The following is a 19,824-nucleotide window of genomic DNA, read 5'->3' as shown; positions in this document are numbered from 1 at the left end:
TTTCTTAACTATTCAAATAGCATTTTAATTAAATATCATAATAAAAAATATGTACATCATATTTATTACTTATTTTAAAAATAGAACAAGAATTTATTTATTTTTAATATCTAAATAGAAATTTCATAATTATTTTTTCACAATTAATTTATTTACCTTATTAATTTAAAATTTACCTAATTAATATCTACTACTAATTAATATCTAGGTAGAAATTTCATAATTATATTTTCACAATTAATTTATTTACCTTATTTGCACAAGTCGGCTCGACACCATAATACTGTTCAGCCATTGGATCATAGCCTACTTCAACAACAATATTAGACATACAGCCAAGAAATGAAACCTGCGATGGTAACATTAACTTTTCTGCGCGAAAACTTGGTGGAATACCACCGATGTAATATTTAGCCTGAACGAAGTCAGGAATGTCTTCTTTTTTGGGTTGAGGTGCAGGTGCACCAATTCTTTTATCGCTTTCTCCTTCTACACTTAAACTACATTTTTCAATGTTTTTACGTAAGTGATAATGTCTAAATGCATCCACCTTTGTCCAGTTTCCAGTATTGTATTTAAAGTTTGAAGACATTTCCATACTAACATTACCGCCGTAACCAATGTGCAGAATCACTTTTCCTTCGCGCAAGAATATCATAATGTGTTGGTTCTGTGAATAAAAATTTAGATATAATTATATTTTATTAAAGCTTATTTTATACCAGAAAGTTTATTTTCTTTAAATCAGAATGATTAATAATTATCTGCAATACTTCTTGTTATATTGGCATTAGATGTTTATACATTAACTTTATATATTTATGTATATCATTAACTAGCTACCAATATAACAATGGCCGGATCATTTTATGTATGCTATTATTTTGTTCTTATGATTTGAAGCGGAATATTATATATGTAAGATTATCAGCACAAGATGTTCTATGTAATATGTACAAGCAAATACATAAATTTAAAAATAGTTGTGTAATGAGATCAAGGATTGAAAGAAACTAAATTAAATGTATTGTCGAACTAATATTGAAAAATAATGTTGCAAAGAACTCTGTTGTTATCCTAATAAATTTTATAGTTATATTGCGCATAATTATTCAACCATTAAATTTGTTTTATATATTTATTTGTTTTATATTAATAGATAAGAATAAAAATTTAATATACTAATAGATCTAAGAATAAACAAGTATAATAGTCAAATTCAATGACGAATTACCAAATATGACGTATTTAAAATAAAATAGAATATATTTTTAATTTCAATTTTGTAAATTTTCAATTAAGTAATAATTAACAAAAAAATTAATTACTTTCCTTTTACTTTCTAAGATATAAATAATAAACTATTTTTTAAAAAAATAAAAATAAATAATATGTAAATATTATGTACATTATCTGGATTAATTGCCAAAAATAGCAAGGCATTCTCGTCGAATGTTCGGAAGCTAATTGATATTCCAAATGAATATTTATTATATGGTCCTGAAGAAACCCTATTTCTGACCGCATATCCTTCTCCATTGAAACTGTAAGCTATATCATCCCTGGCATCTTCGACTCTATAACATTAAAATAAAATATGAAAAATAAATAGTAATTTTTGTATATCAAAAAATGAAACAAATTTATAGCTTTTTATTAATTACCCTTCCACACATGCTTCACATGCCATATCCGGTGCAGTTGTAATGAAATTCCAAAGACCTATAGGTTTTCCATCCAGAATAACTTGATGTACACATGCTGGAAGTCCATTAGATGCAACAAGCTCTGTTCTTTTACGCTCTGTTCTAGGAATTTTTCCTATCCAAACACGATCTGAAGTAGTAATGTCAAAGCGGGCGTACTCAGAATCTGTCGAATTCCTTACAGAAGGATGTTCTCTCATTATCAACGCTTGTTTTCGTACATATAGTTTGCCTAAATGACGTACCCTGAAAATCATTTTCAATGTTTCAATTTTTTACATATAAAATAGATAATGGATAATAATCAGTTGATGAAAGTTGTATAGATATAATAAAATTCTATTTATATAAATTGTCATGGGATAAATAATTTATGTAATTATAAATTCATTTAATAATTCTTCATTCTATTAGTGATATTTTCTTCATACAATAAAAGTAGTAAGTGGATTCAATCAGCAAAAATTCATTTGATCGGGCATTGAGTAAAAATTTTTTTTGAGTTTAAATAAATGAAATCCTTATAAATTTTACTGTATTGCCGAGCAGAGATATTATTTATTATATAAAATAGATTTAAAAAGTATTATGTCCAAGTGTTAGCAATGAAATGTGCCAATTCGTTTGACTTTGAAATTCTATTGAAATGTTTTTTTCAGACAGAACGTCTGAGAACAATTTTATAATAGCAATCTTATTTTATTTTTTAAAGTATTTAAAGGAATTAATTGTAGAACTTTCTAATATAATTCTTTATACAAAATACTTATATTCAAAATTTACACTACCAGAATGGTCAAAATAATCAATTTGTAATTTTTTATACAGTTTATAAATTCATATTGATACATTTCCTGGAGATCTCTTCAAAGATATAAATAAAAAATTTCTTTAATAATAAATGATTATTCTAATTATAAGTTCGGATATAAGTTCTGACATAGTTTCACTTTAGGTAATGATAGTTCTAGTATTAATATATCAATAGTGTATTAGTATTTCAAATAATATACCTTTCCGCTTCTATACGATACCAGATTGTATCATCTTGAAGATCGCCACTTTGTAATGTTTCAGGGTGTGTAAGAATTCCTGTTCCTCCTCCAACATTCCATACAAATCTCACTCTCCTGTCAACGATCTCTAAAGCAAGGAAATCATCCTGCAAGTGAAACAAAAATGTAACATAACATATTTCTCATTTCGTATTTTAAAATACTGTATTCAACTCGAGTGACATATTTACATTTATGCTACTTGGCAAATAAAATAGAGGGCCTTCTTTCTTCCCTTTTGGAAGTGCAAAAGTCATTACAATTGTGTTTGTTGATGTTGGTTGTAATGTGGATGGTCTGTAGGATCGACTGCATTCTTTCCCTTCTGCTGATCTCAAAGAAACACGAATCTAAAAAAATATTTCATTTAAATATTTATTCAACAAATGTATCAACAAAATTAAAATATTCCAAAAAATATATCATAATTACTCCATCAGCGGTATTTCTAGCTTCAGCAATCTTGTCTTTGAGATTTTGTAATTTTGTAGCTAATGTATTATTCCATTTGTCAAATTCCATTTTCCTTTTTATGGCGGCATTTGATAAACTTATTAATTTTGCATCTGCTTTTTTCATATTACTAAGTGCTTCTGTCACTGCAAAATTTTTTTTTAATGAATGTATAATGAGGAATACACAGGTAGCATGAAAAAAATGTATAATACACTTTACATTTTTCACTGGCTAAACTAATTTCTGAATCGCCTTCTCGTTTCAAATCGTACAATTTCGGTTTCAATCTGTTAGTAATCCCTTCTTTGTAATCTCCAATAAGTTTCTGCGAGTTTTTAATACTTTCTAATATCTTTTCGTTCTCATTTAATATATTTTTAACATTTTCACGCACTATAAAACAACACATAAATATTTCAATAGGAACTAATTATTAAAATATCTTATTATAAATTTTATTAAGATTTTATTTTAAGACAAGATTAATTAAGAACTCTTAATCGCTAGACTGCAGATTTTTATGCATTTTTAAATTTTTATAAACGTAACTGAAAGGAACGAAAATAGAAATTTGTTTTATTTACTGAATTGAAACAGATACTCCACTTTAAATATTTTATATATTTTTGCATATGTATTTTCACAACTTTCAAGTTTCCATAAATATGTAAAAATCTACAGTCTATTAATTACAATTCAAAAATAAATAATTCTAAAAAATATTATAATAAAAATTTTGAAATTTTACGGTCACAATAATCAGCAGGAAACCTTAAATGTTTAACTATGTTTATTTATATTTATGTATTATATATTAATTGATACATAACAATTACAATATGATCTTACGTTTCTTACTGTCATCTTGCAATTTTTGCAATTTCACATTGACTTGATTGTCTTTCATTCCAGTACTGTTTAGAGTATTTTTCAAAATATTCACAGCTTCCTTTTGTAATTCCAATGCTTCATTCGCGCTTTGTACTAATTTTCCATGTTTATTTGCACTATTCTCCTGTCTGGAGGATGCTACTAATATTTCTTTGGCGTTGTCCAAGAGTGATTTTAATTTGGGGCCATCAGGAAATGTCTGATAATACCAATAATTATAAACATAAATGTTATTACAAATTATTAAATTATTGCGGAATTATTGCATATTATCCGAACTGAAATTTTTGATCTGGATATGTTTTTTCGTAGGTATTTTAAACTAAAGCCAAAAATGAAGGTCATGTTTCATGGAAATGAATAATTTTAAAAATTCGACCTTATGCACATTTGGCCGTTTGATTACATTTAGGAAATTTTATTATTTATTTTGACAAGGTTCAATACCAAAATCACAACCAAATTCGTATATATTAAACAAACTGTTGAAAATTAATTTAAAAATTAATCCTTTCTAACTCTATACGTAATTTTTTTGATAATTTCATACAGACAATAAAGATACTAAAATCTGTAATTTAAAAAGAGTTTTTTTAGTCGTTTTTTTCGCTCTTAATCAATAAAATAAAATTCAATAATTATTTAACATACATCAAAAATTTACTTTTCTTAATATGGTTTTTGCCTATCTGTTAAGTAGTAAAGATTTTATAAGAGAACATCAAAATTCGTGATTTTTCGTTTAAAATATGTCATTACTAATAAACATTATATTGAGCATTTATAACATAGAAAGTAAAAATTCACATACTTCGTTTCAAAATTTAATTATCTTTTCAATATTCAAAGTCATCTCAAAGTTATATATTAGACATATTTGATGTATTTATGCATGCTATACGATGGAATAGAAAAAGTAACATGCTAGCAAAAAATATTATGGATGTAAAATATCTATAAAAGTTCGATATACAATACTCCATTTCTGAAATCACTCAATCACTTTAAAACATTTCTTATATTATAAAATAAAGGAGATATTCAGGTGTTCAATCTCAGGAGAATTCATTATATGCATCACAAATTATGGAAAATTGACAATATTTTAAATTATTACAGTAAAAAAAAGCATACGACGATTCATTCGATCTCATCTTAAAACATAAAGTCTCTGTTTTAAGAGTTCTGAATTTCCTTTTTTACAAAGATGTCTATATTATTTAGCAGGTGGAAAATTAAAAACAATTTTATGTTTGAAAATTACAAAAATTCAACTTTAAATATTTTAAGAAACTTTTTCATGACTTTTTCACCATGATCTTAAAGATTTTTTCTTTCAACTTGCTGTATGATTTTTTTTTTATTTAAAGCTTAAGCTTAGACGACGAAATATTATAGGATTGAATAAATAGGATTGAATTTTTGTTATTTAATCTTAATGTACAAAATTCAATAAAATGACAAAAAAAATTGTACAGTCGTCAAGGGAAGACTTTAAGATGGATCTAGTCATAGAACAGATTTCCCAATGTTTGAATTTTTATAATTTTTGAGAATAAAAATATTCTTATTTTGAAAAAATCTCAAAGTAGGCTCTCAAAATAGAGATTTTATAGTGAAAAATAAGATCAAATGGATTGTTATCTATATGCCTTTTTTATGAAATTAAAATAGATTGAAATATCAATAATTTTCATAAGTATTATTACTGTATATGAACATATACTTATTTTTCAGTCATATACTAAATTCATGCATACTGTATGATATATGTATGTACAGGGATTCTTCTGAAAGCTCTATATTTACAAAAAAGACTTTCATTTTTGATTTCAGGAATCTTAAAATACCTTTAGAAAGTCTCATTCTAATTAAATATTTTGCCATCTGTATTTTATTCCTCACCCTTACCATGACTACAAAGTATGTATTTCCTTACCTTATTGTACGTATCTTCAGAAATATCTTTAGCTGCCATTGTTGTTATATTTGCAGTTCTTATGTTATCGATGATATTCTTGTATGCTTGACTGGCCTTCAGCGGGCTAGCTGCGATGTTCTTTGTCTCGGAAAACAGACTGCTCGGCAGAAACGCCAAGTTGCACTTTATCAAGTTATCGATCATCAATTACATAAAATAATAACGTAATACTAAATAACGATTATTAATTCGCAACTGGAACTGTCACACGATTTCACATGATTTAATTTTCTTTTGTTTTCAAACTTATATCTCAAGTATTCCAGAAAATTTTATTCAAGCTTAAAGATATTATAATAATGATTTTATAATAATTAGAATTATGTATCTTTTAAGTACACAGGACCAGTGCGAAAAAATTTTAGAAAGTTATTTTAAATAGTCAAGTATTTTAATAGATAAATATGTCTAGTATAAATTTAAAACAAATTATTTTTTTCTCTTCAATAATTTTAATATTTTTTATTAATAATTTTTAATTTTTTTACTAATAAACATATATAAATATTAAATAAAATTATTACACTACATTTTTATCTCGTTCCTTTTCTTTTAAATTTAATGTATAGCAATATTTGCTTAACTATCTAAATATTAATGTTACAATCGAATAGCATGAACTAAAAGTATAGGAATAAAAATAAATCATTTTCTCTTACCTGACATACTGATTAACGTAGTTTGATACATTCTTCACGTGTGTAATCGCAGGTATCACATAAGTGTCATTATAATCATAATTTAATCTGTATAGTAGTTCTTCCTTCATACTCAATTTATCAAACCAGTATGTTAATTTGTTTCGTAGTTCCGGAAGATCCTGTAATGTAATATATCTCTTGAAATATTTCTTGATATATCGATATCATTATTTTTAGTTGCAACCGATATTAATAACTAAGGTAACATATTTTTCTGTGTATACAAGGGCTACAAAATAAAATAAAAATATATCATAATAAGTAAGATATGCTATGAAATATAGTATAAGATATATTATGAAAAGTTCTTTATTCTATTTCAACTATTGCAATTTTATTATAATTTTATATTATAATTTAATATACATTAAAAAAAAATTTTTTAAAATTGTTGATAATTTATTACAAATCTAAGTATTCAGTAACATACTTGAACATTATTTTGAAAATCAATGATGAAACCATGTGTTTCATTTGTCAACTTTTCCCCTTCAGTAACGGATGCGTTAATTAAGTTCCATAATGTGTTAATCTCATTACAGTGATTTTTAGCTTCTAAAAATGTTTGATTGATATTGCTGTATAAACCATCGTAGGTAAAGAGCGTTTCCATTGTGTTTTCTATGATGTTTCTCATATCAGTTAGTTTTATAGAATATTCTTCAGCATCATCTTGAGCAATTGTTAATGGTTCCGTGCCATCATATAAAGAATTCAACCAATCAGTGTATTCTGCGACATCCCTGTTATTTTTTAAAATTTAACATGATTGTAATGCAGTATGATTTTATTAAAATAATAATATTTATTATGAATAGAATTAAGTTGCAGTAATTAACATAATACTTCTCGAAAAAGATTATACTAACTCGAGAAAACTTTCGATTTCCATTGTCTTCTTCGTTAAATTTACTTCTTTTAAACCGTTTAAAATCATTTTTGCCATTTTCAATGCTTTCTTGATTTCTATCCTTTTGTTATCATTTGTATATTGATCTAACAATAAGATTGTATCTACAAAAATAAAAAAATTTTGTTAAATTTAAGTTAAGATTTATATAAAATGAAAAATTTAATGAAATATTAAAAATTTAATACTTCATTTAACAGAAATACCTTCTATATATTTTCGTAGATTGTCCAATTCAATTCTTGCACTAAATATGTTATTCTCTAAATCACTGGTTTTAGACTTTAGAGTATCTCCTCGTTTGGCTTGTTCATTCGTCTGAAATATCAAAATATTCTTAATATTTATATAAAAAAATTAAAATTTTTTATTTAAGAATACATAATATTTAAGCTTTCAAAATAAATAATATTAAAAATTTCAAGAACAAGTAATACTTAGATTTCAATAAATAATATTTAAGATTTCAAGAATGTAATATAAGTAATTAGGATTAAATACATACAGTTCTAAGTAATGTTTCAAAATGTTTCATAAGACCTCTATACTCGTGCCAGGGTATATTTTTCATTTCTTGTTTTAGTTTATTCTGAAGATTTATTTCCTCTAGAAATGTTGTTACATTCGAGCTAATGTAAGATAAATCTTCCCACGGAGGAGGAATATAACCATTAGCTATATGAGTGGTGCCTTCTGCTAATTTTTGTGAAAGCGCAGCCACAGTGTCGAGCAATATACCGGTACAGTTATCGTTACATGCTAGTAAAAAATAATTTAGAAATTAACGAACATTTAAAAATTAATTTTAAGACACTACAACTTTTATTTAAACATTAATTGTTTTCTAGAATTTCTATAAATATTACTAGACAATTTTAACGCATGATATTAAGTAAATTATACAATAATTTTTAAAATTTATTTTTAGCAAGAGCAGTTTGGAATATTAAAGTTTTAATTTATAATTTTTAATTATTTATGAAACTGCATTAATGAAATAAAAGATTTTGTATAAAAATATATTTATTTTAAGCGAGTAAAATATTCTTCACTTACATGTGCAAACGTTATTTATATAAACGTGACGATACGCAGTACATTTAGAGCAATCACGACCCGTAGAACCAGCTCTACATCTGCATTGTCCTGTTTCCGTATCGCATTCATCGTTCAAACTTCCAGCAGCGTTGCAATCACATGGAATACATTTGCCACCAGGAACATGCGGAGATCCATAATATCCGGAAGAGCATCGTTCGCATTTTCTGCCAGTGTAACCTATGCACATGAAGAATGCAAAATGAATTTTTTTTTATAAATTAATCCATTAAGAACGAAAATCTATCATAACTAAACTATGAATATTAATGCATTTTTAGGAAATTTAAGATTCCACAGAAAGCATATAATGCAAAATTATACACATAAAAATTATGATTAATAATTTAATAGACGAAATCAATTTCTATTTTGATTTCATTTTTTTAATTATCTATGTTTATAAAAATGTAACATTTCATAAACATCTGTAGTCTAATCATAACGTCACGAATATCATTATATATAAATAATAATTTATAAATTAAAAAATAATTATAGTGTAGTAAGTAATATATTATTATAACTATAAATGTATTATTATAAATTTATATTATATTAAACTATAATTGTAGAATTCAAATGGAAGAAATAGCGACGAAAAAAGTGTTATTTCAAAAATAGTAGTGTAAAATTGTAAATAAAACATTGCGTTCACGCAATATTTTTCATGCTAAAAATAGATCTATTTTAATATAATATATACTTTTTATATATTTTATAGTATAGACAAAAATTATATTTTGAGTCATCGATTGACATCTTTTGATAAATGTTTATAATTAATTAATTTATAAATTAATTTATAATTAATATATCGAAAAAGATTTTTGTTATGTAACAAAGATACAAACCAGGTTTACAAACGCAAGTTGGTTCCGCATTGGCAAGAACCGTACATGTGTTTGAAAATCTTTTATCTGCTTGTGGACAGGGACAAGGTTTACAACCAAAGTCTGGGTGTCCATAGAAGCTGTCTGCGCAAACATCGCATCTTGATCCTGCGGTATTTCCTTGGCAATTCTAGAACAAGAATATTAACTTTATTATAGAAGTTTAAAGCAATATTAGTATTTATATTATTATTAACATTAGAAGAATTGGGAGTAACTTTTATTGCGGGACGATAAATTCTGTTAAGAATTTACAACTACTGAAAACTATAGACATTATAGTAATGTCACTAGTCACAAATAATTGAATTATATGATACCATCAGTCCTCATAGTATTAATGTACAACACATATTCTTTCTTGAAACTTTTTGATAAAAAGACAAAACTTTTAAAGAAACTTTTTGGTAAAAAAACAAAAAAATTATTTTGCCAACTTATAAATTTGAAATTTTCACAATTTTATAAAAAATTACATATACTTATAAAAATCTTTTTAAATTAATGTCCTTTATAAAAAAATTTTTTAATAATTATATATATAATTCCAAGAAGTAAGTAAATTGATATTAGAATACGTATCTGATCCCAAACACTTTTAACATAATACTTTTACATTCCTTTAAGTACTATTAGATTTTATTTTATCTTTGAATGTCTTTGTTATTTTAAACAATGTTTTTATAATTCCATTTAATTATTTTATTTTAAAAAATTTCTCAAATACAAGTACCTATAAGTCATAGAAAAAAGTCTAACATTCTTTGTAACATAAATTCGAACACCAGACATAATTAAATAATTTCTTCTTAAAGTGCAAAATTTCATTCAGCCATCTTACCAGGCAATGTCCTGTTTCTATATTGCAAATATCAGATCTTCCATTACATTGGCAGGGTTTTGCTTCTCCAATAAGATCAATAACAATGGTCGATGTGATAGTTGTGTTGTTATACCATCGATAGTATCCGATACTTGGATCTTGGCAGGATGTGCTGTTATATTGGAGAGGACACTGGCAAATTTCGATACCAATAGCAAGTTGAGGTATATGCGTGGGAGTTAAAACTGCAGCGTCTATAGAAGCTTCTAGTAAGCTAAAATTTAATAGATATAATAATATATTAATAATGCAATATATTTGGCATGTCTTATATAGTAAAAAATTTTATAATGGAAATTAAACAACAAAAATTAAATAACGGAAAAATACAGTGTGAAGGAATTTCATATGTGAAAGAATAGTTAGTTTTGCAAGTTTCAAAAGAAATTATTGTATAAATAATAGGTTCCAATTCTTAATTGATATTATTGGCCATTACCAACTATAATAATTTAGGATTAAATTAATTAATTTTGGAATTTTTAATTTAACCCAATTACTAATTCTATTTATTACTTCTATTAATTTTCTAAATTTGAATACTATAATATATATATATATATATATATATATATATATATATATATATATATATATATAATATAATTACTAATTTATATAGTATAATTTATATACTATAATATATATATATATATATATAATAATTATATATTATAATATAAATCACTGTAGTTCAACGATACTATATTTTGAGGGTTAAACAGAAAGATTCTTTCTACATTACGTTGTTTTCATTAGTTAAAAGTAAAATTTTTTATATTCTGAAAATTCGATTTCAAATATTTTACATTATGAAAGAAAAAATGGAAAAGCAACTTAATTAATTAAGTGATCAAATAACAAAGTTTTTGTAAAACATACGTTGTTTTTGTAAATTCTGCATTATCGGAGGCTTTTACTAAAATATATTGCAAATTTTGTAAAGCAACCATAAAAACTTCTCTCGTAACTTTGTAGTCAGGCCTGTTTTGTAATTGCCATAAAGATTCGTGAAATCTAAAATGAAAAACCAAACATTAATTTATTATTATTAGAATTTCAAGTTAAGAATTCTGATCTATTAGTTAAAATTGAATATTACCTAACTTCGTAATGATTAGTATCCGTAGATACAGGTAAAAAGTATTCTAAGACGATTTTATTATTTCCTTGCAGTTGCACGATTGGATATTGAAAATTTGATCTTAAAGGTATTCCACCCTCAGTTGAAGTTGTAAATCTTAAAAATCCTCCATAGGATACAACCTTAAATTATAAATGATGTTAATGAATTGTATTCTCTTTTAATTGTATAAGCATTCTTTTATTGTATACTGCATACCGTAAAAGTTTTAGGATATTTCAATACTTAATTTTACTTTCAATATTGTAAATAAATTTTTCAATTATGTATGTGTATTTTATAATACAATTGTTAATACTTTGTAAATTTTTGTTGTATAAAATATTATTTAATTTTTCCAATTTTGAATAAATTACACGTGTTCCAAGAATTCTGAACAGGTATGTATAATACAGTTATATATTCAAGACTTTGTCGATTCATTAACTAACGTTCCATTTTTTAAAATTACATTTTGTACATGATGTTTAATTTCTGATTAATCAAAAAATAAAAGACATTTACTTTTCACAAAACTACAAATTAATTATTTAAACAAGTAATTTGTCTGAAAATTTCACGATATAAAAATAATAAAGCAAATGTTGAAGAAAATGCATCGATAAACTAATAAAAAAATTATATATATTATATTATATAATTGATAAATATAATTGAAAAATACAAAACCTACAGCTGAGAAAATCTATGTTCTAGTGATTTGTTACACTCCTTTTGTAAACACTTCTTTATTGCATAATGTAAAGTTCAGTTCAGCAAGATTTTTCGAGATATTTGAAATTACCTTGTCACCAAGAAAAGATTCTGGTAGCATCCAATAGAGCGGGTAATTATAATACAAATGTGATGGTATCGTGACATCACCTTCAACGTCAGGAATTGTTGAAAGTCCATTGGTCATATTTAAACCGCCGTTAATAGGAGATAAAAATATTCGTGATCTAAATTTTGAAACCTGTGTAAATAAGAAAATATTGTTCAATATTTTTCTTTGATCTTACAATATTAATAATAATAGCAATAATAAATTTTTTGTAATGTAATTATATCCTATTCATAGCTTGGTAAAATTCTATATTTATTTTAGACATATTGCTAATCTACATCTTAAAGAAAGATTAATAAAATAGAACTAATTCAATTCTAGAAAATCTTTCTTTGAACATTATATATTAATATTTAGATTTAAATTATACTAGTATAATGTACAAATTTTATTCTTATAATATTGAATGATAAAGATTTATTTAAATAAAAATTCATATAGAAATTTATTATTTTGTGTGACAATACTTACTATTATATCGTTGATAGTGTCATTGATATAAAGAGTTCGTGGACGTGTTAATCTTCGTTGTCCCCAACTAAGGTCAGCTTGCTGACATGAAGTTGTTCTTCCAAAACAGAAGCATTCAGTACAACCTTTTGGATTATTCAATGCTAAACCGAACGTACCTTCTTTACATTGATTACATTGTCTTCCAACCACGTATTCCTGAATAAAAAATTTACAATATTTGAATAACTCAAAACGTTAGTAAATATGTATATATATTTTTTTTATTAAAAATTTCCATTTACAATAATCCACAACACCTAATTAGGATACTGCAAAATTGTAAGGTATTTAAACCTTACTATACTTATTTATTATAGAATAACTTTAATACTTACTTATTTACTTACTATAGAAAACTTACTAAAAAAACTTTTATATGTGTACCTACTTCTATTAACACCAAACGTACCAAGCGTGGTCAAATGATCAGTTTAAAAATTCGATTTAAAATTCTGCATTCATTGTTATTTCTTTCTTAACTTTCGTTAAAAAGAAATAAAAATACACGAATATAAAATATAAGAAGAAATAAAAATATACAAGTTAAGTAAAAAAAAAAATATATAAGAAATATAAAATTTTTTTTCTTATTAACTAAAGATTATTTTGTGATTTGTTTCCAAATTGACAATTATCTGTATTTTTTTCGTAAAAATACAAAATTTATTACATAATCAATCATTTGATTGGTTACAGTAAAAGCGGTACGTTTGATATTAAATATTTTGTCATTTTTATATACGTAGATTCACACTTGACTAATATAATCATAATAGTTAAATATCACTATAATATTAATGAAATTTTAAAATGTTTTATATAATACATATAATATATTCATGAAAAATTCTTATGGACGTTTGAAAAACTTTTATAAGAAATTATACTTAAAACGAGTAATGATTAACGATTAATGTATATACCTTGCAAGGACACTGTCCTTCATCATTGCAATCGCAAGTTCCATTGTCACATTGCAAAGTACCCGCCACGCTGCAGCTGCAAGGTCGACATCTAGGATAACCATAATAACCTTTCGCGCACTTTTCACATCTAAGTCCATCGTAGCCTATTCTGCAAGGACATTGTCCTTGATGGTCGCACTGAGGTTTCATAGAGCCAAGGGTACATGCACAAGGTTTGCAACCAACTCCTGGGACTAAGTCCCAGGAACCTGGTCTGCATCTGTCGCAATGTTCACCGAAGGTCAGGGTGGGGCACACGCAGCGACCTGTATCAGGATCACAAATGTGACCTGGCCGCACACAGGCGTCACAAACTGAAAATTAAAAATTGCAAACATTATCTCAAGATATATTAGGGTGAGTGAAAAATCGTAGTATAACCGGCCAGCGGTTAATTCTACGTAAAAAAAATAAGGAAAAAATGTGATATACAATTTTTTCATCCGAGGCTTCGTTTTCGAGAAAATCGAATTTGATGTTTATTATTTAAGTACTGTTGGACATTTTGTCCTCGTTGTTACATACATAATTATGCTCGACGAATTAAAGAAAACTGAACGGATTGTAACGTATTATCATTTTTTAGTTCTTCAAACACTTGAAGAATTTTTTGCTTTAGTTGTACAATGATGTTAATATTATTTTTGTACATTTCTTCTTTAGCATGTCCCCATAAGTAGAAGTCCAGTGGTGTGAGGTCCGGAAACCTTGAAGTCCAGCGTATCTTACCGCCACGACCTATCCGGCACGAATACTTTTCATTTAAAAAATTTATTTATTTAAATTTATTTCCTACAGTATCCTATCATTATCAATGTTTATAAATACTAGCACGAGCAAAGACAACCGGTATATAGAATACACGATAAGGTAATCGCATTGCGTAATTGAGTAAATTTCAAATTCGATTTTTTCGAAAACGAAGCCTTGGATGAAAAAATTGTATACCATATTTTTTCCTTATTTTTCTACGTAGAATTACCCCCTGTCCGTTTGTACGACGATTTTCTACCCGCCCTGTAAATAAAATTAACATGTTCACCTGCTTTTTATTGTATCGCTCACTTGCGAAGAAAGTCATGCACGTTTAAAAACACGAGTTTTAAGTTGCTGTAAGAGTATTGTAGAAACATTTTCATATCAGTTATGAAAATTTTTATAATTTGACAGGTAGAAGATAAATACATATGTCGTTCTTTCTAATTCATGTGACATTGTGCTGTATTCCATAAATAGTTTATAAATGGCTTATTAACAGTTTATTATGCTTAAAATTTTATACTGATCATCATTGATCAATAAATCCGTGTTTATGCAGATGAAAGTATCTCGTATTACCTTGAATATCATCTCTTTGATTAACAAAATAATGTTTCATCATATTAAAGTATAATTTCTTGCTTCTATTAAACATACTTTTTCAAGTTGTCTCTCCTTCTGCGCAAATGAGCGATACAATAAGGAAGAAACCAAGGCAAATTGACACTGTAAGTAATAATATATATATATATATGAAGTTTAATTAGTGCGAAATGTATGACATTTATTGTTTATTATGATAGAATATTGATGTTAGCATTAGTTAATCTTTTATGTCCATTAAGTTATCTGCGATATTTTTATTAAAATTCTCATTAGAGAATTTCTGATATACTGTAAATATAGGAAAAAGGAAAAACACGAAAATAATACATGATGAAAATCCAAAAAGACATCAATATATTTTAAGTAATAAAAGTATTATTAGTATAATAGAATTTCGTTTATTCGGACCTTTTTTATATCAGTTAATGTTAGCCTCAGATATGGGAATTCATACTGATCAATTTCAATTATCCTCATCTACTTTTTTTCATGTAAATAACTAAGAATAGAATGTAGAGAAAGCTAGTGAGCCTCTATTACCTGAATGGATTGTCTCCTGTCGAATAAACGAAATTCTAGTACAGGTATATAAAAATATTTTATATATCTTGTGAGCAGTGAGATAAATTGACATATTTTGATTTCATCAAACAAATATTTTCTAACTTATTTTGTATGTTTTCTTTTGAAATCTCACTTACTGTTGGAACGCATAGCGCAGTGTGGCTTTATATTGACAATACGTTCGAGCTGCTTATAAAAATAATACATATACGCATATCACATACATACTTTGTTGTACACTATAAATGTACAACCGATACGAGATGTCGCGATTATAGTAAATCGATAAGGTAGATCTAACATTCCTCCTAATCGCTATATCTTCGAATTCCAGGCACTCGGTGAATTTAACATGCTTGTTACTAGTTAACGGCTTCGTTAAAATATCACCGATCATTCGTTCCGTACTTATGTATTGTTTGATCATTGCCTGTTTCCATTTATCCTTCTGAGGTCCAGACAGTGCCTCACTTACTGATTTGTGAAATCACTGAAAAAAAAAAGTTTGATGTCGTCCCAGGGAATTGTCTGCTTTTTCTTTCCCTTTCCGGATATCTCCTTGGTGCAGGCGTCGAGTGTTTTTGTGGCTCGAGTTCAATTATATTTTCAAGTTTTGAATTGAAGCTTGTTTCCGAAGTAGAAGTTGCACTTGGATCTTCGGATATGGATTGAGTTGAATCTTCATAGTCTTCGTTCTCCGTTGTTCCATTCACCGAAAGGGTAATAGTTTTATCAATGAGTAAGTCCTCTTGCTCAAGATTGATACTTCATTTTCAACAAAATTCACATCTCGTGCCTTTACAATTTGTTTTGGATTTCTCAGATCTGTTATTCTATATCCCTTCCGTGCAGTATCCCAAGAAAACACATTCCTTTGCCTTTTTGTCAAATTTGGTTCACGTATATACTAGTTGTACACTTACCGACATGAGATGTCGCGATTAAAATAGATCGATAAAGTAGATCTAACATTTACAATATGTGAAAAAAAAGGATCACATATTTTATCATATTTCTTATCAAATAACTTAAACAAAAATGACAAAAACTGAAAATCTCTCCTATTATACATATATTAGCATACCTATTTAATAGGTAGTTATTAACATACATATATTAACATATCTATTACATATATAATTTTTTCAAAAAATGTAATAAAATACTTTATATTGCAAAGGTCAACTGTCATTTTCAGTTAATATTTTAAATTAGCAGTATCATGCACAATGTGAAACAAGACATATTATTGCTGTAAATACGTATTTTCATATAATATTTTAACTTATATAAGCTAATATATAAATACTTATAATATATAAATACTTTAACAATAAAACCTATATAATTAAAGAATTCTTCAAATAAAAATGACTCGATACCATTTACGGTTACATTTATAGACACGGTAACATTTATAGATGTATTCTTTTATTGCATGATCATTTTCAGAAATAAATTATCGCTTTTTCAATTCGACTTTTATTTATAGTTATTGAAATATTTGAAACTGTACCTTGACATCCGTTGGATGAGAATCCATAATATCCAGGTAAACAGACGTCGCAACGTGTACCACTCACTCCTGGTTTGCAGTAACATTGCCCTATATCGTGACAAGAAGAATTGAATGCTCCTATAGGATCACATCCACAAGGAGCACAACCTGCTCCCTTTGGCAAACCCCAGAAACCAACCTTAACAAGATTGAAAAAATAGGAAAAGCTTATTACAAATAATCAATTTCAATTAACGAAATTGATTATAATTATTACAATTATGTTAATTCAATTGATTACAATTATATATTAAACTAGGTGTCATCAATAATTATATTATCCGAATATATTAATACATTATCAAAATATTTCTTGTGATAGTTCTGACGTAAAGTTCCAGAAACTATTAAATTATATATTTTGTTTAATTTTAATTTAAATAATTTTCCAATTAATTTAATAATAGTAAGATCATAAATAGTAATTTAAATCGCTTGTTATCATATTCGTAGAATATTAAATTTTATATTTTCACTATACCTTTTTCACTACTCTAAAAATATTTATTTCAATTTAAGTATGATATATGTTTTACTCAAATTGATTCAATTTAAGTATGATATATATTCTACTCACCATACATTGATCGCATTGTCTGCCAGTAATATGAGGTTTGCACTGACATTGTCCTGTTATGATATCGCAGGCAGTGGTTATTGAACCAATAGGATTACATCGACATCCTGAAAATGTTTAAGAAGATTATCATTTGTATAATATTTTTATTTTTTCAATTTATATATTCTACAATTTACGATTAACCTTTGCCTTATATGTATAATACAAAATATTTGTAACTTATAAAAAGTTATAAAAATATTTATTTCACATATTTTTATAAAAAAATAAGAAAATTTAGAAGAATCAAATAAGTTTTATTTGTTGTTCTTAGTATTGCTACTAAGCTAATCCAAAACAATCAATCAAAATTGACATATAGTAAATTCAATAAAGACTACAAAAAGTATATTTTTTGGCTACATAAATTAATACTGTGTTTGGATAAATAGAAGTATTATTTAACGTGTATAAAAGATATTGGATAAATCGAATTTTATTATATATAGTCTAATGGTGAAGGCAAATATTGTTTAATTAACCGTGAATAATTTTGCAATGATTCGAAAAATATCTTTGCATGTGTAAGGGAAAGTGCATGTAAATGTGTATAAAAAAAAAATGCAAAATAAAACGCTAATATGGTAACTAATTATTATCGGATATTCAAACGGTATATTTCTGAAACTAATATTCCAGAAAATCAACAAACTCTAGACAATGTTCTACAATTTCCAGTTTTACGATTTATCACAATCCAGTTATACGATATACGATTATAAAATAGTTTTTTATGTTACAGGTGTCGTGACCAGTATAAATATGAAACTTGATTGAAAATTAAATACTATAAGAAGCAAAAAGGAGAGCTTAAGAAATCATTTGTGTAAGTCATTTTTTATCGAAAGTGACTTTTGTAGTACAAATTTCTTATCAAGAATAGTCTAGTTATAATATTATAATAATTATATTGTAATGATTAAGCTATTTCATCGACTGACAATTTTAATATAAATTTTAATATAATAAAAGAACATTTGCATAGCATAAATAATTTGGAGAGGTGACTGATTGGTTCATGAGTTCTCCATATAAATATTCATCCGTTATCTATCATAATATTTAATTTATAATTATATTATAATTATAAAATTTAAAAAAATATTATTTAATTTAACAATAATTAACAATTATTTCTTCGACTACAACATTTTTGGTTACAAATAACGACTATAAGTCATCGAAAATTTTTTCAGGGCCCAATAATCATCATTGATGATAAGAGAAATTTATTTCGGTTACTCATAAACAGGTTACTTATTAAAGAAAAACTGCTTATGACAACTATCAATAAAGGAAATTGTTAAGGCCAGCAACCATCGTAATTTCTGGGACGGAGATTTAAGACGGTCTTAGAAAATTTGTACTCTTTAATACATTGGATCTGTTTGTAATACTGTCTGTATCCTACTGATAGTATTACAAACAATCATCCTTGTTCTAAATTATATAAGATGCACCATAAAACTTCTTTAGATGATGAATTTTAGACGTTTCACCCAAAAAATGCTGGCCAAAAATATACGAAAATATCCACTTAATTCCATTATACGCCATCATTAAAGCAATAACAGAGAAGAAACATACAAAGATATTAAGGATATACTACCTTGCATCCCATCAATTTACCAGAAATATTTTAAATCACTCAAGACTCCCAAAAATCCCATTTCCGAAGGATGAGAAGAAATGATAA

General features: G+C 26.1%; 1 protein-coding gene across 1 annotated transcript in view; it reads right to left on the bottom strand.

Annotated features, from left to right (window-relative positions):
* LOC122528831 (laminin subunit alpha-1) overlaps window positions 1-19,824 on the bottom strand; it is a 370,357-nt gene that overhangs the window by 3,503 nt on the left and 347,030 nt on the right. Inside the window, exons 14-37 of the mRNA XM_043654368.1 lie at window positions 18,087-18,193; window positions 17,468-17,648; window positions 13,981-14,336; window positions 13,016-13,213; window positions 12,503-12,673; window positions 11,677-11,840; window positions 11,457-11,591; window positions 10,533-10,788; window positions 9,653-9,821; window positions 8,757-8,978; window positions 8,206-8,459; window positions 7,907-8,018; window positions 7,660-7,804; window positions 7,221-7,533; window positions 6,749-6,909; window positions 6,048-6,186; window positions 4,067-4,307; window positions 3,437-3,610; window positions 3,194-3,360; window positions 2,953-3,111; window positions 2,720-2,868; window positions 1,665-1,952; window positions 1,409-1,577; window positions 251-670 (exon numbers count right to left, since the gene is read on the bottom strand). Coding sequence (XP_043510303.1) covers window positions 251-670; window positions 1,409-1,577; window positions 1,665-1,952; window positions 2,720-2,868; window positions 2,953-3,111; window positions 3,194-3,360; window positions 3,437-3,610; window positions 4,067-4,307; window positions 6,048-6,186; window positions 6,749-6,909; window positions 7,221-7,533; window positions 7,660-7,804; window positions 7,907-8,018; window positions 8,206-8,459; window positions 8,757-8,978; window positions 9,653-9,821; window positions 10,533-10,788; window positions 11,457-11,591; window positions 11,677-11,840; window positions 12,503-12,673; window positions 13,016-13,213; window positions 13,981-14,336; window positions 17,468-17,648; window positions 18,087-18,193 — 4,850 coding nt within the window. The remainder of the gene's footprint in view (window positions 1-250; window positions 671-1,408; window positions 1,578-1,664; window positions 1,953-2,719; window positions 2,869-2,952; window positions 3,112-3,193; window positions 3,361-3,436; window positions 3,611-4,066; window positions 4,308-6,047; window positions 6,187-6,748; window positions 6,910-7,220; window positions 7,534-7,659; window positions 7,805-7,906; window positions 8,019-8,205; window positions 8,460-8,756; window positions 8,979-9,652; window positions 9,822-10,532; window positions 10,789-11,456; window positions 11,592-11,676; window positions 11,841-12,502; window positions 12,674-13,015; window positions 13,214-13,980; window positions 14,337-17,467; window positions 17,649-18,086; window positions 18,194-19,824) is intronic.

Source organism: Frieseomelitta varia, unplaced genomic scaffold (genome assembly GCF_011392965.1).
Source record: "Frieseomelitta varia isolate USP_RPSP 00005682 unplaced genomic scaffold, Fvar_1.2 scaffold_264, whole genome shotgun sequence".
Taxonomy (NCBI): domain Eukaryota; kingdom Metazoa; phylum Arthropoda; class Insecta; order Hymenoptera; family Apidae; genus Frieseomelitta; species Frieseomelitta varia.
Note: the sequence above shows the minus strand (reverse complement) of the source record. Positions and strands in the feature narration are given on the sequence as shown.